This window comes from Enoplosus armatus, chromosome 11 (genome assembly GCF_043641665.1).
Source record: "Enoplosus armatus isolate fEnoArm2 chromosome 11, fEnoArm2.hap1, whole genome shotgun sequence".
NCBI classification, from domain to species: Eukaryota; Metazoa; Chordata; class Actinopteri; order Centrarchiformes; family Enoplosidae; genus Enoplosus; species Enoplosus armatus.
Window position 1 is genome coordinate 18,194,276 of NC_092190.1, and position 23,262 is coordinate 18,217,537.

The 23,262-nt window shown below is 40.0% G+C and overlaps 1 protein-coding gene across 2 annotated transcripts in view; it reads left to right on the top strand.

The window, feature by feature from the left end:
- Positions 1–23,262, top strand: part of stxbp5l (syntaxin binding protein 5L) — a 120,902-nt gene that overhangs the window by 76,254 nt on the left and 21,386 nt on the right. The window contains exons 7-20 of one of the 2 annotated variants that reach the window (XM_070914314.1): positions 676–759; positions 3,183–3,306; positions 6,200–6,275; positions 6,854–7,008; positions 7,176–7,248; positions 7,993–8,140; positions 8,631–8,698; positions 9,168–9,208; positions 10,063–10,277; positions 10,459–10,628; positions 11,459–11,584; positions 14,021–14,175; positions 16,969–17,037; positions 18,259–18,324. In XM_070914314.1, coding sequence (XP_070770415.1) covers positions 676–759; positions 3,183–3,306; positions 6,200–6,275; positions 6,854–7,008; positions 7,176–7,248; positions 7,993–8,140; positions 8,631–8,698; positions 9,168–9,208; positions 10,063–10,277; positions 10,459–10,628; positions 11,459–11,584; positions 14,021–14,175; positions 16,969–17,037; positions 18,259–18,324 — 1,570 coding nt within the window. The remainder of the gene's footprint in view (positions 1–675; positions 760–3,182; positions 3,307–6,199; positions 6,276–6,853; positions 7,009–7,175; positions 7,249–7,992; positions 8,141–8,630; positions 8,699–9,167; positions 9,209–10,062; positions 10,278–10,458; positions 10,629–11,458; positions 11,585–14,020; positions 14,176–16,968; positions 17,038–18,258; positions 18,325–23,262) is intronic. The other variant, XM_070914315.1, reaches the window with a different exon arrangement.

Genomic DNA, 23,262 nt, shown 5'->3' on the forward strand with positions numbered 1-23,262 from the left:
TTTTTGCATACTCTATGTTCTTGTCTGCATGTTGCTGTACAAATCAATAAATCTATGTGTGTGTGTTTAACTGTGTCAACAATCTACAGAGTAGATGAAAACAATGCTCAACATCTGAGACAGCCAATACTGTGACTGTAAGATGTCTTTCTTACACAGTGACAGTTTGTTATGGTGGGGTACAGTAAACTTCATTCTTACACCACAGGTCCCCCTTTAGAGGACAGGTTCTGGTTTGCTTGATCATGATAAAAAGCAAATATTACTAAAACAAGTGCCAGAACTTTGTCTTGCACCCTCATCTTAATATAGATGACATCATATTTGAAACTGAAAAGTGCTGACAAAGGCAAGTAATGTCAGTCATCAGTCATTGCTCCACTTTGTGCATGACTTCAATTAGGTTTGCAGGAGTAGACATTCTGGCATCAATATAGCAGGAAGTAGTTTTATAAATTGATGTCCTTGTTTGCCCCCCCCCCCCCCATTGCATAAGAGAGCTAAAACTTAAAAGAGTATTTTTTGGGGTGTCACGGGCAAAATGGCTCCCATACATTGCAGCAAAGAGTGCAATTATGTAAATGACATTGGTACTGTTGGTGTAGGCTGTGTTCATCATTTCATTCTAGGCTATTTATCACCTTATTTTCCATTCCTTGTCATTCCCCTCTGCAGCTGCTTATAGGGTTTGAGAGCGGGACGATCGTACAATGGGACCTCCGGGTCAAGAAGGCCGACTTCAGAATCTACTATGACGAGGTGAGCTCCATTGTGCGTCCCCGCATCAAGAAACAACAACTGAGGTGAAATTGTGGTCAGGTGAAAAAACGTCTTCCTTTTATTATTTTTATTATCCATGCCACTCTGACATTAAAGGTTTGTTTTGTCTTTTTCCATTGCCAGGAAACTATGAGAGTAATATTTTTTTTAAATGTTCCAACTTTGTAATCATTACAATAAATATCTTACACAAATGTTAGACACTTCAGCAGATATCTTCAAGAGAACTGAGCTCTGGTAATGATAAAAGGTCAGTATAAATAGAAAAAGAAAAAGGTTCTCTTACACAAATGTATATTGCGGCTTTAACAACCTCCGTCTGATCTTTTCATCTTCCTGCTATCACTTATCCTATTCAGTGACAGATATTCGCCTTTTTGTCTGCCAAAATTTTGAATCCCAACAAAATGAAGGGCACTTTTCATCTTTGAGCAGCGTCAACTTTTCTTACTTCCATCAAGGTGTCTTCGTCATTGAGTGCTGTATTCCCACACCTGTTTGCCTGCCAACCAATTACTGCTTTTTGAACAAGAGGCAGTAATTGGTGGACCCATACCAGTCCAAGCTGCCTCTGACAGCTTGCGTGGCACCGCTGGCTCAAATAGGTGAAGACTACAGCGTCTGTTGCCATTTCACCCAGTTAGCGGTGGAGAGTAACATAAGACAGTGTTCTTGTCATGATGTAAAGTTAGTAATAGGAGATATTTTCAATTGAAGAAAGAGCGCCATTAACTGCTGATCCACTTTATAGTAATAGAATAATTCAGATGTGATTACAGTGATTATACAATTCTTTCATACCATCTTGTTTTTTAACAGTTGTCAGGTGCGATGAAGGTCAGCAATGCATTACCTGCTCTTTCCATTATCAGCCATACAAGTACTCTTATTTAGAGTGCACAGTGTAAAACAACATAAACTTTATGGAATAGTCAAATTTACCATATACTGTAGATACATTATATCTTTGGACGTTTTATCCAAGGTCATTGCAAGATTTTCCATTGCATACGCACACACACACAGACACAAACACAGACTCTTATTCTCTCTCTCTCTCTTACTCTCACTCTTATTTAATCTGTTTTTTTTTTAACCCATATGCCCTCAAACCCAATTTACCCCGTAGACATTTTCACCTCGTGGCACTGATCCTCTGCATCCGCTGCCATCTCTCATCTCCCGTCCCGGCTCCTGTGAAGAGTCACATCCTGCTCACATTCATTAATGTGGTTTCATGCGCATCACCTGCAGCATAGCATGGCAACTCCGTCTCACACCTCGACTGAATTACAGCCACTCTTACTGGTGTAATTGGAAAGCTTTGTACTTGTGCTCATTTGGCTGTATTGTTTTACTTTACGTGGCTTTTACATCCGTTATATTTTACACCTTTTATTGTTTTCAAAAGCACTGCATCAGATTCACACATATACAGAAACTCACTGTAGGTAGCAGCAGTAGGAGCTTAGTTATGGAGGCTTCAAGCAACCTATGACCTTTTTAGACAATGTGAATGTTCCATGTAAGGCCAAATATCTTCAGAGGTAATAGTTTTGAAATTAGAGTGCAGATGCAAATGATAACCTCTGCACCTTCGACATGAATAGCAGTGAATGATGTTTTGAAGGAGCTCTCCTAAAGAATACACTAGATACACTTATACATACGAGGTATGTTAAAGATGGGAGTTATCTCCAGTGAGCAAAAAAGTGTTGGTGTGAAAAGGCATTGAAACAACACTGAGATGAGAGAAAAGCTTGTTTAGAAGGGCAGGTAGATTGAGGGTTTAAAAGACAGCAGCAGAGAAGCAGTGAATGCAAGGCAACGAAAGAAAGGGAAGCTTGTGCTCTGAGCGTCATCACTGCTTTGTCATTTGTTGTTTTTGGCTTGAAAATGACCTTTTCCACCTGTACCTAGCTGAGGTGTCTCAGTTTTCAGAGCTGGAAAGCTACCACAGAGCCATAAATATAAATTACCAGTCATATCAAAGCCCCAGAGGAATGTTGTGTTTTTGTGTTACATGCAGTTGAAATCTTGCATGCTGTCCCTTATGGTGTCTTCTTTTCCACATAGAAACCGCACAGACCAGATTTTGCAGTATTTATTTATAGCATACTTGATAGAGCTCGACAGGTTGTGGAGCAGATGTGGTTTGTGAGACTTTATAACTGTGTGCATGAGATAATTGTCAAGTGCATTTTTTTTTTCTTACAGTATAACAAATGTATGTAAGTTTCTTGTTTGCTAATACATTTTAGAAGGATTCTTTTTTCTTTCTTTTTTTTTTACCTTTGTCTCCTAATTGAAGTAAAGAAAGATTCTGTAACATTTTAAACTAATCTTTAACATTTGGACATATACTGTATATGACATGTTCCCTCTGTCTCATTGGTCATCAGGCCATCCATTCAGTCAGCTGGCATCATGAAGGAAAGCAGTTCATGTGCAGTCACTCAGACGGCAGCCTGACGCTGTGGAACCTCAGAAACACCACCAAGCCATTCCAGGTCACCTTCCCTCACGGTGAGACATGGTGTTTTTTTTCTTTTAAAAAAATACATATAAAACTGAGTCTTTGAGCTGTTACCTAACACAGAAGACTGAAATAGAATAAACTCCAAATGTCGATAAACCTGATTTGATATGTTTATTGTAGAATGAATTAATGCTTCACAGGTTGTCAATGGGTTGAGTTTCAAACAGTTACAGGACATTTAGGCAAAGAAGAACTCCAGTTTCATGTCTATTTTAGTTCTGAGTTGTAGAATTACAAATGTTTGTGTTCTATTTTATATGAAAAATTTGTTAGACCTCTAAAGTTAAAGGCATTTAATGCAAATTAAAACATCACATAGCAGCTATTAGTATGTGCAAAATATTTCAATTTTGGAAATGAAAAAGTTGATAGGCTTTTCAGTGGAGTTAATCATCAAGGGAATGGTTCACCTGTTTATTTTAGTTTACAAATAATGAACTGCATCAGATGATAGGTGGCTCTAACCTGTATGGTAACAGAATGGAACTTGTCCCTCTGGCACGCGTTATGTATCACAAACCTTAATAACATACTGTCAACATACTTGAATTTCTGTGGCCACTCCTGGTTATCAAGGGTTTGATGCCCAAATGCAGCTGCTTGTGTGGAGTGGTATTTTGTGTGAAGGTAACCAGCCATCAACTCTGTGTTATTCAGACAAAGCTCATTGCCAGGTGTCTTCACATTTTGAATGCATGACTAAGCAAATCTGAAAATGACATGTCATTGTGATGTGTGATGTTTGTCATCTCAGGTTTAGAATAGTTGGCTGTCAGGTGAGAATACTTCAACACCGGTTTGGTTGAATGACTTCCACGCCTCATGCAATTCTATGTACACTCCCACTGACTAGTCCTCCCTCGGTTTCCCTCCCACTCTGGCGTGGTTTGTGTACTGGCAGAGCATCCTGACCTTGTCAGATCTCTGCTGATGAATAGTCCCTGTGCTGTGTGCTGTGATCTCTGGCAAAATCACAGAACAGGAAGGCAAGAGAGGGAAGGACGTGGGCGATGAATGTTAGGGACAGGGCAAAAGGCCTGAAGACGTGCTTAAATGCCACTACATTGTTTATGTGCCAGATATTTGTCAGATATTTAGTGTTGCACAGGGTGAGAGTGAAAGGAAGCAGAAGGAAGAGGACAGAGGGAGCTGAAAATGAATAGAGGCGAACTAAATAGAAGAAAAAGAGGAAGCGTAAACAGTCATCTCCTGGGAATGAAACAGTCGGTTCTAGTAGTAAACAAATTAACTTATTCTGTTCCAAAGTAGATAAATGAACTGATTCTGGCAGGACACACCTATCGCATCTGTGGTGATTTGCCATCTTATGTAAATGCCTCAGTGCTCAAATTCACTTTGTCTGGTTCTGTGCCTGCCTTGCTGGTTGGGTGCTGCTGTCACTGGTTGTGCTATTTGTTGTGCTCAGATGTCATGCTGTGAGCTAGAGGAAGAATGGAGGCCTGCTGTCCACCTCGGTCTGAGCCTGCTGTAGGAGCTCTCCACCGACAACACAAAAGAATTGTATTACCACTAACAACAGCGACAATGCCACAGCGAGGCCATTAGCCATAGCAATCATCCAGCCTCATGTCACTTTTTGTATTATATGCTTTCTAATTATAATCTTGTTTTCCAGCATTTTGAAGAAACAAGTAGCTTAACCAGAGATGGGGAGTCTAGTATAAGCAAAGGATTTCTTTGCCCAGTTGTTGTTAGTTTATTTTTGTCTCTTAAAGATAAATGAACAGTTTGAGCTTAGGCTTGCACTAATGAATGTGGACAGCTGTATAACCTGCAGGGAAGGAGGAGGACGGCGATGGCTATAAGGTGAAAGGACACAGAAGATGGAAAGAGCAGAAAAGGGAACAGAGACAAAAAACAGGATAACAAAAATAGAGTTAGAGGTGATAGACAGGTGCACAGAAATTGAAAGAATAAAACTACAGTTGTCACAAATGTGAGATGGGAGCCATGCTCGGATGCTTGGACTATGTTATGGGTAAATCTGTGGGTTTGACCGCTATCAAAGCATTACCAAGAGGTTTGGCCATTCCCTCTTATTTTTCTGCTATTCCCTTTCCCCCCTCTCTGTCCTTTCCTGCTTTGACATTTCAGTGTGTGTTGTAATCCTCTACCTTTGAGCCTTATCAGTGATGATAAGTCACTGTCACCCAGAGCTTTGACTGTCAGACACAGATAGAGGATTAGAAGCAATGTGTGAACAACTTAAAACCACCTGAAATCACACATACATAAAGTATATCTACGTATATGTAAGAAATGCAATGCAGTTTGTATTTCATGCATTAAACATATTTGCTAACTCCAGATATTATATCCAAATATAATATCATTCCTGGCAACTACAGCATGACTACTGGTGTGTGAAGGAGAGGTACCGCAGGTCTTTCCTCCCTGCTGCTGTCAGGCTCTACAATCAGCACTGCTCCCAGTAGACCACACACACCGAAATGGACAATCCACACATAACAAATGGTGCAATACCTATATCTACCTGTGTGCAATGCCGTATAATTCCTTTGTCCGTTCTGTGAACTTGTAAATTATAGTTGTTTCTTTATAATTGTTCTTATAGTTTTTATAACTGTCTTTGTTGTTTTTATTTATCATATCTTGATTTTTTTTTTACTTATGTTTCTTGCTGTTGCGTTGAGTGGTGCATTGGACCATTGACCATTATATAACTCAAGTTACTGTGATTTTGTTCTCTTATCAGGTGGCAGTTTCCCTTTGCATGTTCTGCTCTTGTGGGTATTTGGAATGACATGTAACTACAGTGTGCTTAGATTTATTTAATGTTACACAAAAAATAACCTGATCAACTTGCTTACAATTATTTTGCTCTTTCCTCTAATTCAGGAAAGATACAGAAGGATGGGAGAAAGGAGTCATGTAAACCCATACTCAAAGTGGAGTACAAGACCTCGAGGAACAGGTGTGTGCTTTTTAAGCAAATGTTCAGATCCATCATTTCATTAAGCCTTAAGTTTCCTGATTATTCTACATTATGATTTGAATACTATCACAGAGAGATTTATCCTGTGGTTATTTCATCATGTGGTGAATTAACATGATGGTAGCTTATGACACCACGCTTGGTGACAACCTGAAGGAAAAAGCAGTTGTGTTTTTGGCAAAACAATTGTAAGGTTGTAGACCCTTAAAATGTGGGGACGGGTGAGTGAAAGTACACATTTTAATTGTAATAAATTATACAGTTAGGAATAGAATAATGATATAAACGAGAGAAGCACCAAACAAAATATTTAATTTATACGTACAGCTAGATTTTATTTATTTACTTTTTTTCATTTATTTCACTTAGTCAGTGGCTAATAGTAAGTGGCTTATAAATAGATTTTAAGCCACATGTCTTATAAATAGTTTACGTGACTGATTAATTGATTTATTCATTCATTCTGTCATTTATTTCATTATTTGTCTGGTCAGTTTCAACTACTAGCATTGACACAGACCAAGTCTTCCTAAAGTCCTGTTCTCCCTCCACAACAGCGAGCCTTTTGTTATCTTCTCTGGGGGTCTTTCATATGACAAAGCAGGACGGCGGCCAACGTTAACCATCATGCACGGCAAGGCAATCACTGTGCTGGAGATGGACTATCCTATCGTGGAGTTCATGGCACTCTGCGAGACTCCATACAACAACGGTGAGTGTATACAGAGACAATGACAGAGACAATAAAGAGGGCTGTAGACAAGTGAAATTTTATCCTAAAAACACTTTAAAAAGTCTACAATATTTATATGTGTGGTTGTTACAGGCGTAAATATGGATTAAGCATTATCCTCTTCAGTTTGGCTTTGTATCTTACAGAGGTCCAGGAGCCTTACGCGGTGGTGGTGCTTTTGGAGAAGGACTTAATCGTGGTGGATCTGACACAGAGCAAGTATGTGTTTCACATATGAGCACGCCCTCCAGCAGATAAACTGCATGTGACTGATAGCAAAATGAGTCCCACACTCAACTTTTGCCGTGAGATGATATCGCCTGTTATCACCTCCGGGAAAAAGCACTACTTACACTATTCATCCATAAGCCAAATCCTGTCACGGCCAATAACAAACTGAAAGAGTTAAAGAACTGACCATTGCCACTCGAATATATACTTCAGGGTGAAAGAGAGGTCAGATGTTGTCCTTTGAATAACATGAGACATGTCACGTTCCTCTCAAGGAAAATGTTTGTTATCACAATTGGAAGGAATGAAGGTGAAGGTGAAAGGTGTTAATGTAGTGCAGTTTTGACAGATTAACACCTAAATTCAGGGACTATATTTGAATATTAGCAAAACACTATAAAGTAGGCCTACAGTGTGAGTCAGGGGGTATAAATTAGGTTAATTAGTTAATTAGGTTACCTAATTAAAGCTGTTTGATATAAATATGTCTTGATGAGGAGGATAACTCGTCCAGATTGTCTTTGTCGACATTGTCAGCTGCTAATTGTGTTTGAATTATCCATTATAAATAAGTCAGTGACCTGCACCTAGGTGGTGTAGATCTAATAGCTGACACAGTATGCGTCCTCATTTTTCTGATTTCATTGAATTAATCTGCCCGTTTAATTATTTAAGTTATAGTTATTTAAGTTTTAGTTGTACTACAGCATATCATATGCATGTATCTTCCAGCTTCCCTGTCTTTGAGAACCCTTACCCCATGGACGTCCACGAGTCTCCAGTTACCTGCACAGCCTATTTTGCAGAGTGTCCACCCGACATTATCCCCATCCTCTACTCTATAGGAGCTAAACACAAGAAGACCGGCTACAGCCAAAAGGTAGGGAAGGGGAAATATGTAGAAGGAATACCCTCCTTTTGTTATGCATTTGTCTTCTTTGGTAATTAATTCTACTTAAAATGTTTGAGCATGTTGTGAGGTTTTAAGTAAAAAAATCAATCTTTTTAGTAATGTTCTCAAAGTGATTTCTTGATATGTTGTTGACAGATACTGTAAAAAAAAAAAATAATAATAAATATATATATATATATATATATAAAAGAGCTTGTATAATGGTGTGCCTGTGCAGACCACTGCTGTGGCACTTTTATGAGAAACAAAACATGTCTGTTTCTGATCTGTCAAGGTTAACAACATTAAACTGCAATGTGAATGAAAAATCCTGCTTTACAAAATAATTGCTGCTATGAACTATCTGGACAGTTTTGAAAGCATGTGTTTTTGGAATAAAGGGAAACCTTACCAAAAAACAAAAGATGATGTGATTGGGTTTTCAAAATAATCAACACTCTGTCTGTAACCACGTCAGGAGTGGCCGATCAGCGGAGGAACGTGGACGTTAGGCTCCCGCACCTACCCCGAGATCATCATCACAGGGTGAGTCGACAGCAATGTTTTGAAGGTACAGAAAGATCTTCTAAGTCACATGACGACCATTATCCCAAGCTAGAAATAAATGTGCAGTCACACCCCCATCACAATGAATGACTGTGATGTATATTTTGTGTTTATAGTGCTTTATAAGTTTGATTTCCATCTGTGCCAACCCAGCACAGCACACCCTGGGGCCATACTGCATTGTAAGTGGTTGACAGAGGTGTTAACCTGCTCTGAAGCATGTACACTGGGTGGTGTCTGCTTCTCGGCAACACGCTCAGGTATCAACAGCAGTCTAGCCATATGAGGCCAACATGGAGATATTTTCTCTTTACTACACAGTATGAAAAATGAATTGAATGCCCTATATTTCCCCTGCATTTTCTGATTTATTCTTAGAGTAATTAAACCCACTAATTAATTAATTAATAAAAATAGACAAAAAAAACGATCTTCTCTCTTTCTTCAGACATGCTGACGGATCAATTAAGTTTTGGGACGCATCTGCAAGTAAGTCCTCTCTCTCAGCTGTTCTGTCTTTGTCGTGGTCTCTGAGCTACACTGAAGTTACACTGAGCTACATTTTGTTTAACTGTCTTGCTATGGATTGATTGCTCAGTGATATGAGCTTATCCCCGCCTAACAGACCCTCAGGATTCAGACAAACCCTACAGCCTAAAGCCTCTATATCTTGGCATGTAAGTTAGCTAGTATGCTAACGTTCTGTGATAATAACATGTTAGACCTCAAAATGTTCATAAATGTGGAATAATATGCTATTCACATACTGACAGAGCACCTTAGCTGTTTTTGATGATAAAGGCTCAGCACAGTTTTGTGTGAGGTATAAGGGTGAAATGCATTATAAATCAGAGGGCTGTGGTGATAATCACTTTCCTCTCAGCCAGTCACATTACTTGCCTAATGCATTGTATACAGCTGCACTAGTCATAGCCGTGGATGGTGAACAAGGCTCACCAAATGGAGAGTAGAGACGAATAGAATGAAAATAGTATTGTTATCTGGATGGTGGAGAATAGCCAAATGTAAAGACCTCTGCAAAACTGAATCCAAAGGCAGATGATGGGGCTTTTAAATGATATGGCTGCTGTTATTTTGTCTTTTTATCATTATCATGAAAATCCAGTGTGAAGACCAAAACCAACAGTGAATTTATATATATATACATATACCTATATGTTTGTGTAGCCATGGCCTGATAAAGCTTATCCACCCGTACCACAGAAGTCCGCTACAATCACCGTTGTACTGGGCGACATATTCCTTCATAGCGTAGGTGCTGCCAGGGGTGGAGTTATTTTGCATTTACAATATTTTCACCAAAATGAAATTTCTCCAACCAGTCACGCTACAGATGTTGTACAAGCTGAAGACCTCCAAAGTGTTTGAGAAGCCAAAGCCAGGTGAGGGCCGGGCGGCCGAGTTGGTGGAGGAAGACCCCTTCGCTATTCAGATGGTCAGCTGGTGCCCCCAGAGTCGCATCTTCTGTGTGGTTGGCATCTCAGCCCACATCATCCTGTATCGCTTCAGCAAATATGATGCCAACACTCAGATAGTGGTGAGTGAGATGAGAATCAAAATAAAAGGAGTGAGTTACAAGGAGGGCAAGTAAGGTCCAAAGCGTTTCTTACAAACTCCTGCTCCGAAATCTTAAGTGACTCTCTTTCAGAAACATCTTATGAACTGAGCATTGTGTTTTGGTAGATTGATCTATATCTTTGTATCTGTGTCATCCTCAGTCACTAGACGTGCGCCTACAGTGTGAGTCGGAGGACGTCATCTCTCCATCCGAGAATGAAAACAACCCCTGCTTCTCAGAGCCCGGCTCCCACTCCCCCCACCACCAACACCCAGCTAGCCCCAGCAGTGGGACACCTGAGGGTATAAAAGACAGCATCCCCTGCCTTAAGTAAGATCTCCTCACGCATTACATAGTTTATCTACAACAAATAACAACAATTATCCGTTTTAACAAATAATTTGGTCGCAGTGTGCAAGGAATTGTGTATGAGAACATTACAGTAATGCACAATTATTGGCATATTGATGTAACGTAAGCGGAGAGGACCCTCCGTCTAGTGGCAATTGTAGCCAAACTTAATATTTATATCAAACAGACTAACTATCTAGCTTGAAACAGGAGAACAATGACCCACCTCCGTCAATAAAGAATGTAACAGTCATTGTGATAAATGATAAGATCCAACTTACAGTAAAGTAAACACTGTTGATTCTAATTTTTTATTTATTTTTTGTTGCTTGTGACATTAATGTAGGGTCAAATCTAAACTGGCGACGCCTTAGTGTTTGCACTACAATTTCTAATGTGTCAGGGGATGAAGGTATATAAAAGTATGTTACCCTCTATGTCGTCATCGGGTATTTGTTGACTAAATTCAAAGTGCCGTCATTAGCCTGTTAAAGCCTACAACGCTGGCGGGATCCATAATTTTGCATCCTAACCTGATGGCAGACACGTCACCAGATTTGGTTTGTCTAAAACCTTTGCAATGTTCAATATCTTGTGCTGTTTTAAATTGTTTTAGATATATATGATTATCTGTCAACCTTATCTGTTTCAACTGCATTTCCGTGCATACTGGCTATGTAGCTATTCATTATTAACACTTCCAGTGAATCTTCATGATGGAAGCAAGCATGTTTGTGTGTCTCTTTCTCACTAAGTACTGTATGTATATTACCCTGTGCTCTAAACTCTAAACATAAACTCTGTTTCAGGGTGAAGGACCGGGTGGTTCGGGTCCCTCCTGGCTACCAGGCAGAGCTGGTTATCCAGCTGCTGTGGGTAGATGGAGAGCCTCCCCAGCAGATCACCAGCCTGGACATCAACTCTGCCTATGGCCTGTAAGTCTCTAGACGCATTGCAGTCTGTCTGTCAGCTGGTCTTCCTATCCATCTGTGTGACTATTCATAAGTCTCTCTAGATTAGGAACATGGCATTTTTTCATTATTTGTGCCTAATGCTGGTCGGGTTCCATATCTTTGCCAGTCTGCACTCGGGACAGCAATCCCTGTTACAAACCCTGTTATAGTTTAGAGGAGTTTGCACATATGTATTTTGGAGAAAGCTGGATGCCTTGTGAGATCTGTGCTTATTGTCATGGTGCAATGGTACCTTAAACTGAACAAGATTCTTCAGCTTTGTAGTGGTCTCATAACAGTATTATTGGAAGTGAAGCAGATATAGGAAACCAATACTACACCTGAGAGACCAAGAAGGCATTTTTTTATTAACAGCTGAGAAACTGTACATGGCTGGTTTACACCATAGCTTTGGTTCAACCTAGCTAAGCACCAGATAGTTTTGTTTATTAAAGGTGTAACAAAGCAAGCTGGTGGTTCCAAATGGCAGCAAGAGGGGACAGTTTGACAGTGATTCATACTTAAACTTCCAGAAATCATCTAACGCACAGACCCTAAAGCGCACACAGCATGCTTGTGTGTATGCATAGTTCTACCCATCTGTCTGTGTATCTGTGTCTCCATTGGCCTGTTTCTCCATTTGAATTTGTTGAGTTTTCTTGAGTGTTATAGAAATACTGCATACGGTATAAAACTGTATAAGGTTGCAATACCGCCGTGGTCGCAGGCCAATGAATAGAAATTACCACCAGCAGTTAGCAACACCAAGCAGATATTACAGTAGCATTATTAGTTTAGTAATAGTTTAACAAGTGATAATCCACAACAAGCTGTTCTGACATACAAAAATTATGGATAAGGGTAGAGTTGAAGTTTATAGTACATTTGTAGTACATTTACCCCTACATGGTTAGGGTTAGTATTGTTGCTATTATTTTCTGCAGTTAATATGATTAGAGCTCAGGGTTAGAACAGTATTTAAACTGTTTCCTGTAACTTGGTTTGAGATGTCCTGACATACAAATTTAACACCTGCCAGCCAATCAGAAAACAAACAAACATATTTTCTGTGTACATCGCTGCAACACTGAATAAAGTGCGTTAATAGCAGTTGTCAGGAGCAGAATCAGCGAGATACGTGGAGATGGAAGGTTGAACAGGCCGGTCTGTCATGTGAATGTGTGTATGTGTGTGTTATTGTGCATGTAGGGAGAGCCTGGACCCGAGTCTGCACCTAGACACTGGTGAAAATGGAGTGACATGTCATAATTTATGTCTGTCCTTCTGTCCTTTGTTTTCCTTCGTTTTAGATTTAATTGTGATACTTTGTAAAGTACCTGATGTTGACTGTAAGTAATGGTTGACATTTTATTTTTATACAATTCAGTTTTCAAATTTTGAAAATTATTAAAACATATTGTGTTGGTGTTGAAGAGAAGTCGAATGACTTCCTCAGTGCTGTAAGACCACTTGTATGGTTTTGCTGTGAAAAGAAAAACACCTCTTTTTAAAAGCTCTTTATGGGTCAAGGCAGGGCCATCATTTGCGTCTCTCCTCTAAAGCTATTCACAGCTTGTATAGAATAGCGGAAATTGATTTATTTTGTTTAATTCTTTTTCGCTTGCTCCTTCACATCTACTTTGAAAACACACACACACACACACACACACATTTAGACTCACACAAAAGGAAAATAAAATATTTCTTACAGTACTTTGATCTATGAATGTCATGCTTTCCTGGTGACGTATTTTTCACTGTTTATGTTGTGAGGCTCAAGCTTTATCTAAATGTTGCTTGTACTGAAAAGTTGGATAAGGGCAGGCTATGGCCACTGCTGCCTTTACACTTGTTGGTTTTCTAGTGTATTCTGAATGATGTGTTTTCAAAAGTGTAATCATGATGGACTGGGCAGCGGCAAGTTTGAGTGACATTTACGTATTTGCCTCACTTATTTTATAATTTGAATTGATAGACCACCGATGGAGTCATTTGTTGTGAATATTGTCTAATTCTGCTCTGTGCCGGAACAACTGGACCATCTTTGGTACAAAGACAAACAGAAAAATGACTGCCAACAAGTTTCTCTTGATCAGCTAAGCCAGAGGCTCTGGAGCAGAGAGGGGTAGCAGGTGGCAATGGGGCTTATGGGAAATCTGTCATTATTATTCAAAAACAGCAGCAACAGCAATGTGAGCTAAATACAGGCTTTTGTTGACATTAATTACACCAAAATGTCAAAGTTAATTTGACAGTGTTTGATAGTTTTACATGTAGCACATTTGATGTCAAGAGAATAACCTGGTGAAATAAATCTGCCAACAGCGTAAATGTCCCTTTCTCCTCCATGTAAATGCAAATGTCTGTGTGTGTCTGTGCATGTGCACGTGCCTCCTTGCTGTGTTTGTGTGTGTCCAGTTTGGCGTTTGGGAACTGTAATGGCCTAGCGGTGGTGGACTACTTGCAGAAAACCATCCTGTTGTGTATGTCAACACTGGATTTGTATGGAGCCGCCGACCCCTACCAACGCCTTACCCGCTCCCCCCGCAGGAACAGACAGTCCACCTCAGGTAGCACACACACACACGTGCACCTCCAGGATCCTGCCACACACATACATGCACGTACATTACTAACACTCACTGTGCAGCCACACAGTAAGGTGTCAATGTAGTCTTTACATCCAGACTATCATCTTTTTTCTACACTGCTGTCCTCTCTCCCTCGACCTCTGCAGTTGTTTCTTCTTCCTACTTCTTCTGTCTCCTTCCTCTTTGTCTCTTCTGTCTAAGGTTAGACTGATCCATAATGCAAATCTGATCTATATATCCGGAATAATCTGAAATCAATGATGCAGGTGGTTTAATTATATTTCCTGTATGGTTGATCAATACCTCTGCACATAGTATTGATCAAGTTAAGGGCTTCCCCTACTCATTAGGGACAGTTTGACCAGATTCCAATCAAGGATGAATTAATATCTTTGCTCAAGAATAGTACTTACTGTAGGAACAATATTTTAATTAAAAATATTGATTTTGAATATTGTTACAGTTTAAACTGACCATCAGTATAGTATAGTAAGTTAGTTAAACTTCACCTCCACCAGCTTCAACATTAAAGTTAAGAAGTAAATAATTCAGCCATTCGACTGCACACTTTTACTTTTAATACTTTAAGCACATTTTTCTTATAATACAATTTGTCCTAGTTAAAATATTGCATGCAAGTATTTTATTGTGTTTACTGAAGTAAAGGATCTGAATACTGCTCCCACCACTGGTTAGAGAATATAAAATATATAATGATATCCCAATTTAAAAGGGGCCATAACGAGTGTTTACTTTTGATATTTAACTATATTGTGGTAGCACTTCAGTTATTTTACTTAACTGAAGGTGGATGTAGTGCTTGCGGTATTTCTCCTTTTACGTAAGTAAAGGATCTGAATACTTCCACCACTGCCCGCGTTTCAGAGTTGATGTCAAATGGTCTAACAGCTGTTACAGAGGCTTTTTTACCCTGATAGGAATGAAAATCTCTGGTAAACACCAAACACAAGTAAGTATTTGGAGTAAATTGACATGAAAGGGGTCAAATTTAGAGATATTGGCTATTTGCAGAAAATATAGTCTAGTGTCTGTATCAGCATTAAAAAACCTGCATCAGTCCAACCTGGTTTCTTTCCTCTCTTTGCTCTCTTTCTCTCACATAATAACATACAAAGACAAAAACACCCGTCCATGTCAGTATGCCTGTCACAGATCTGCACTCTGATATGAAGTGCATGTTAACAGGCTGCGTGTCATTCCACGTCGGCATTATTATGCATGTTGTCATTTGATTTCTCTGTCCTTTCTGTTTTTAGTCCTGCTTGAGCATAGATCTATAGTCAAAAGCCACAGAGGTCTCGTTGTACTTCCTGACCCCTGCCTCCCTTTTCTCTGCTACTGATCTTGGCTGGTGATGGTCTTTGAGGCCTGTTATTTATACTTTCTTACTGTAAAGATCTTCAGCCCCACCGTACAGTCTAAAACACAGGCCACACCTTTCTTATTTCGCTGCACACTAACCTCTGGATTTGAGGGCATAGCAGTGGTTTAATATTTTAGATGTCTGAGGTCCTTTAAGCAATTTAAAGTACTGAGCTTTCTTATTACATAATTCCCACCAGTGTAGCTGGAAATGCTTTACCTGTATTCAGGATTAGTGTGAAGGAGAATATCAAGCTAGATGGAGGGATGACTTCCAGCTTTTCTCCTTTCATTTTCTCTTGCATAAAGTGCTTTTATTGATTACCACAGCACTTATTGTTCCCAACTTCCTCTTTTGTAAAAGTCTTTCTGTGTTGGGTCTTTAAAATCAATTTAGAGACGGAAGGAAAAATAACGACGCACAACTGTGCCCTTTTTCTGTACCCCAGGTGGTGGTGTTAAGATCTCAAGCACTTGTTATGATGGAGTTAACAAATACTGAAGGCAAAACTAAAAACACAGTCAAAAGGCCAAACAAAATACATGGCACTTGCTTAACTATCTTTAAGCTGCTGGCCTCTTCTCTTTTAAAACATAGTTTTCTGTCCTTCACACAACATTTTTAGATGTTGTCACCACACATATGTGTATGCGTATACTATATATATGTCAGTCAAATTTAGTGTATTCATTTCATAAAATGATGCTTAATTATTGATCGTTTTCGGTGTGCTTCTCTAGTTATAGCATAATGCATTGTTAATACCAGCCTTAACATGTTAGGACAGTAGGCCTATGGAAACAAAATGTAAAGTAATTATTTTGATGCTGCTTTGTGCGTAATGATATGTTGCCTGTCAACACAGTAGTTTACTTCCTGTGAAAATGACCAATCACATCGGCGTTTTCTGGGGTTTGCAGCAGCAGCGGGTATATCTTGTCTCTCCTTCCCTGACACTAACTCGGTTGCTGCTTGCTCTCACTTTCTTTTCCACTCTAAGCCTGTGTGTTCTTCTCTCTCCCCCTTCCCTCCTTTTTCGTCCCCTCCCTCCCCTCCGTCCTAAACTTTCTTAACTCCATTCCCTCCCCATCCATCTTTCCTTTCTTACTTTACCTCCACATTCTGTCCCTCCTTACCTTGTTTCTTTCTTTTCTCTCTTTTCTACCTCCATTCCTTCTGTCACACTTACTTATACACCTCTCTGCCCCCTTTCTCTCTTTCCCACCTCCCTGTCCGCTCTCAACTCTCCCTGCCCTAAATCTCCACCTACACTTCTCGCTCTTTATCCCTGCCCTCCATCTTTTCCACCACTCCTTCCTTCCCTCTCCTTCTCCTCCCACCTTTTGGTGACTCTGTGGCTGCTGGTGTGGGCATGCGGTCCTGCCTGACAGAGTTTTGCATGCGTGGCCTGTCTAACTTTTATTCAGATTCAAAGAAAAGGATCCGTACATCCTATCAGAGTAAGTCGGGCCTTCCAAAAGGCTGGGGGACTCTGTGTTTGTGTGCGGGGCGGTTTGGGCAGTGTTTTGGTGGTAGAGATGGTTGCCATAGGGACTGAGGAAAGATGTTGTTGAGTGAAAGCAAAGGGACAAACCAAAGAGATGATTGGAATGAAAGTGGTTGCTTCATATCTGTATTTTGCTATATAAAAAAGAACTGCCCTATTCCAGTCATGTCCAACTGTATGTCCTTTGAGTCTGTTAAGTAAGGGCAGCTATAAATATTATATGATCCATGTGATGTATATTTTAACTCAAGCATAGTTAGTGGGGTGAATAAAGCCTTTTTTATCCACTGGGCCTAGCGAAACTAAAATGTGTGCTTTTAGTTGATGATTACAAAGGAATTCTTCATTTTATTCTACAATAAAGGTTTAATCAGAGTCTCTTTGTCATTTGTAAAGCAAGTGTAAATGATTGAAGGAAAATTTGTATTAAGAAGTTTTGCTGGAAACTTTTACTGAAGAGAAATAATTAAATTAATCAAAATGTTTTGAACTGTGACGACTCAGTGAGGCTGTTAATGAAGCCATAATGAGCGCGACTTTAACACCCTGCATTTGTAGTCAGACTGAAATGAACAAGAATTAGAAATTTCAGCACTTGTGGTGGGTTTTTAAAAAGGGATGACTTCTCATTCTGGCCTGTGCTTGGTGCATGTGATCAGATTTGATCAGATCCTGATCAGATCTGATCAAGTTCGTGGTTGTTCCGTTTTGTGTTTTGATTGTATGTGCCACTTTGTCATGTGATTTGCACTACGTACTGCACTGTAGATAAATAGATAAAATAGATATTCAAAATAAAGTTGTATGTATTGAACAGATTGTAGTGCAGGTCACATCAGATTTCAGCCACTCTGCTCCTGGAAGACAAAATTAATCCTATGAAAGGTTCACTGGGGAAGGGTAAATTGCAAATGTCAAATATTATTAACATGATCCCCATAAAATCACACCTTCACAAATAATATTTAAAAACTGGGATTCATACAGTTTACCAGAGATGATAAACTAAAGATTGTCGATAAACTCTGCCCTAAGTTCTTTCTTGGGGCTCTGCGTGGCTGACATCAACCAAGCCGACTTCTGTTGAGTCTGTACGGCTGACAAGGTTAAAATAATCTGACAGATGGTTTGTATTCTACTTTTTCTTCCTCTGGGCTGCCATTGGCTGCGGCAGGCCTTACTGAACTCTCTGACAACCAGCAGTCCATTGACATGGAGAGAAGCAAGTCACCCACCTCAGGTAACCTGCTGACACACAGACATACATCACACAAGTCCATCTTCCCTGTATGGGAATGTATTTTGTGATTGGCACTGTGAAGCTTTGCTGGGATGCTGTTGTCTTTAAACATGAGCTATACCTACAGTATGCAGCCTGTGGACACCTCACCCACCACCAGAGCATCGTCACCTGATGAGAATGGCAGCTGCGTAAAATGGCAACTTGTGTTCGACATTGTTATACAGACGTATTGCATTCAAAGTTTTGAAAAAGTGCAAGAAGTGCTGAACACCTCTTCAGTGGAAAGTTGTTGGTGAGAGAATTTAATGTAGTTATCAGACAGTTTGACTGCAGTACGCTGTGGCCTATCTGATGCATTTTGTCACGTCTTCCAGCTGGTTTTCCTTTATTCCAATGTTGTGTGATGATTGTATGTTTTCACAAAGGTAAACCAGAGAAAAGACTACGCTTTTCATTTGCTGTACCTCTTTCTTTATGCCTCTTCGACTTTGTCCAACTCTTCTTCTTCTCTTGGACTGAGTGAGGAGTCCTGCTGCTTTTGTGAAGGACCTGGGATAGCATAAAAGTAGCCAGCAGCTCATGTTTAGAGAGATTAAAAGATAAAGAAAGCAAAGGATAGGGATGGCTAAAGAGATCAGTCCCAACAACATGTTTACCTTAAACCAATGTTGATACAACAGCTGGCAGCGGTGGTGATAACCAGGAGTTGATCAAATGTGGCAGTAACCTGCATAATATTAGATATATGTCTGAGATCAGATCAGAACAGTTCTCACAGCTGGTTAAATATTTATTTTTATCATCCATAATATATTATAAAACCCTCCTGTGCACTGCAGTCAGTTAAATATTTGCTGGCATGTTAGAGTGAAGCAGTGCTTGACTTGCCTTAAATGCTACAGGATATATAATGAAATAGACATGCCTCTTTAGAAGGGATTGATGTGATGAAGCATATAATGTAAATTACCTTGATGTTTGTAGTTAATGTTATATTCATTATCTTGTCGCCTGCTTTGGGTTTAAGGATCACTCTTTGGAGATACAGTGCAATGGCTGATATGACGGTGGGAAGTTGATTGCAGGAGATAAGCTGCAATATGAGAGGACGGTGGCTCGTGATGAATATCATAGATCAGAGGATAAAGTCCCTGGGTGCTGAGTGAAGGTTGGATGCAATAGATGAGAGTTTAAACTATGAGATTGTTGATAGTATGTTATGGTCTGTGTGGTTGGAGAGATGGAGGGCAGATGAAAAGAGAGTATGTTTGTGATTGCAAAGAAAGAAACAGAAGTGCATAATGGTGGGAGAGAGAGATGAAAACATTTCCCAGCAGGCGCTTTCGTCTCTGTCGGGGGACTACACTTTATCTCAGCAAATTCAGAACTTAAAGGTCAAATGGAGAGAGTGTGTAAGTGTGTAAATCTGTGCTCAACACACTGCCAAGCAGGCATGCTGTGTCCTCACGGCTCTGTGTGCTTTATAAGGCTTTAGTTTCAAACAATTAATTTTAACCTCCTAAGACCTGGCATCCACATGCGTGGACATCACATTTTGGGTTATATCATAATACTTACATCTGCTTATATGGAAATTCTAAATTGTCCCTGTATGCGGAACCACATCATGTCAACAGATGATGCTTAGTTTTTATACTTAACAGGTCCCAATAAGCCCAAATAGCAAAGAGAAATTAAGATAGAGCTTGGGTCTTAGGAGGTTAAACCAGCTAGATCTATTGGTTTCTTTTATGTAACAGATCATAGATATACTAAGTACTAGTTAATTTGTAGAAAAACATCTGCATCATTTGTAAGAAAGTTGAATGTTTTCTTTGTTCAGATATGTATTCCTAAAAGGTATGAAACTACCTCCACAAACTGGTGTTCTTTTTACATCAAACCTGCGAGGTGTTTGTCTTGATGGCCAATTTGTGCTCTTCAGATGGTATTCGAGGAAAAGAAGAACAATTTAACTGTATCTTTTTGAATCTCCAGAATTAGCACTCAATCTGTTAAAGCTGCCAACAGAAGGAGAATGATTTGAAACTTTAAAACTCAGCAATACACGTTCTGGGAAACTGAGATCGTAAGGGAGAAGAGGAGGATGTTTGGGAACTCAAAATATTATCTCTTTGAACTAAGCAGAGGTACACTGAAACTGTGTTTTTCCTCACAAACAAGGGTAGGCCACAGCTGATCTCTGTGTAAGAAGACATCAATAGCTGGTGATAAATTCATACATGTATCCTGAGGAGTATGTGAGTGCAGGGGCATGAGAGTGGTGCCATTGTGTGCAAATATTCAATTAGGCTGATGTGTTTTACAGAGAATAAAAGCTTTTGGGATTTAAGCCAGCACTGAGGCACTTCATATGCTTCGGAAAAAATAATTTGACAGGGTTCAGGCCACCAAGGCCCCGGCTGTTTCCCACTTCCCAGCTGGCTATGCACCAGAGCTGTACCCCCGTCTTTACAGATGGTGAGCCCACTTGGCTCCATGTTGCTCTGTCGAACTGTGCCCACATGGGCCTCATGGGTCCAAGCCTTTGAATGACTCTCATTCTAGCCCCTCACCTGAGACAATGTCCATGGGAAATCCTCCCCCTAATAACCTGCCGATTCTTGGAGGGCAGGGGATCTTTCCCTTGGGGCCAGGCATCCAGGAGGAGCTCGGAACAGAACATATCTGTACAAGATGAGACGCCTCCCTTTGAAGGTGTGCTGGGCATGTCCAACTGAGAGGAGACCCTGGGGAAAACATAGGACTCACTGGAGGGATAACATGTGGCTGGGGTGACAGACGTCTGGGTTGCTTAGCGTTCCGCTACAACAATCCTCACCCAGATAAACAGCTGAAAATAGATGGATAGATGCACCTAGATGTACAAAGTACATTGAACTAAACAGAGGTTAGTGCAATGTATACACAGAACCTGGTTGTGCTGCAGAAAATCAGTCTACAAAAACAATCTTTGTACTACTCCAACATATGATTATTTGCAGGTATAGCACATAGGTAAGCATCTAGTTGCCCAGTAGCATAGAAAGACCAATGTACTGTATCCGCAGGAGGGTGAATAGTGTGACTCAACAATGACTCAGAGATTACTTCACCAGATCCAGCGATTTTTTGGCTTTCAAAGCATTCAGCTGCTTCGTGATGGAGGACTATGCTACACGCAAGTGAGTAGTGTTGTTGCAAGCTTCATTTTCATCATCAAGCCAAATAAAATGGCAAATTGAATGGCAAAACAGATATTTAACTATTCAATTCCACTTTACTAGATGTTTCTGCTGGAGACCTGTCCATATTGCAAGTCCTTGTTAAAACTCTAAAGTCTCTTATTACTGTATATTTGATCAGTTTTTACATGCAGTAACAAATTAAGTTTTTTGATGTTTGTTGATTAGGTTTTTTATCCAGCAACTGCACTTTTGTGGTTTCCTCTATCAGTATATCCAGGATACACAAATTGGTTGTCTCACGCTTGAGCTTGTCTTTTTAAAAGCTGTCCTTTCTGCCTCTTCTCACATTTGAACTCTCCCACCTTGCCTTTGAGCCTCTTAAGGAGAGCATAAGAACAGAATAACAAAACCAGGACAAGATGTTCTTCTCTGTCTCGGCAGAGAGTCTTTCAGCATTGTGATGTGGACAAGGTCATGGTCATTCTGTCCCGTTACAGGCCTGTCGTTTGCTAATTAGGGAGATGGAAGAAATTAAGAATTATGGAGAGATGGATGAAAAGCATAGGGAGAGACACAGCATGTCACAGTGTGATCAAGTGTCTGGAGCACTGTAACATTTACCCAGAGAGGAGAAAAAATATATATTATATTGAGCGGAGTACAGTTTCAGAATTATAATCTGCAATCAAGATGGAAATGTTAATAATGGTTAATAGCAGTGCGACCTAACTTCGTTTTTGTTTTACAATATTAATGCAGGGATGTGAAGTACATATAAACTGGTTAAGGCTGGAGACGAATGAGGAAGCACAGCTGTGCTTTGCTTGATAGTTCATGGTTTGTTTCCTCCTGCTGAATATCAGCTTCCACCCTTCTCTATGGCCATTAGAGGCTGTCTGGTTGTCCCTGGCACACCAGGTGTGTTGTGTCTGTTCAAGGCCATATACAGACTGTGGACAGCTTATTAAGGAAGTCAGCCGTCATCCTGATTTACCCTGTGTGTGAATAACTGCAGGCGTCTCTCTCACCTCTCCTTCACACATCTCTCCCTCTCTTTTTCCTGACCTTTTTCCTATCTTCCTTTTGTAATTAGGCCCAGTAATTGGCCCTTCTCCTGCCTGAAAGCTGTCTCCCTCCACATTCTTCCCATTGTCATCCTTTTTTATGTCCAGAGGTCTGTTGTTTTTGTTTGGGGTTATGCGTTACATTTCCTCGGGGAGCTTTATGCTACTCGTGGCTGTAGGTTTGCTTGACCAGACCCCATAGTGAGATGGACGAACAAGCTGAGATGCCAGTGATCGGTGCCTGACCCGCCAGGATATATTTAGCGGTGAGCATGTCAGGGGAGAAAGGAAGGAGGAGATAGTGACAGTGTGCTGAACTGATGCCAGCTGCTCAGCTCCATGCAACCCAAAGTGGTTTGATAAAACTTAAAATAAGCCTACCAACAGTTTTTCAGCTAAACCCTGCTGGTGCACTTTCTACAATTACCATATCTATAATACACAGCAAGACGTATGCATTATATTACTACTCATAAACCAGTAGAGGTGTAATGTTTACATTACATTTACAAACATCGTACATTTTTATGACAAGCTTAAAAAAAGCCCAAATGTTTACTCACTTCAAGTATGTCAGAAAATATTTTTTAAAATACTACTTAATTCATGTTTCTAGTTTGGTCATCATGTTTTCCATGTGTAACGATTTTGCCGTAATATCTTGAAACACAGTGATACACAAT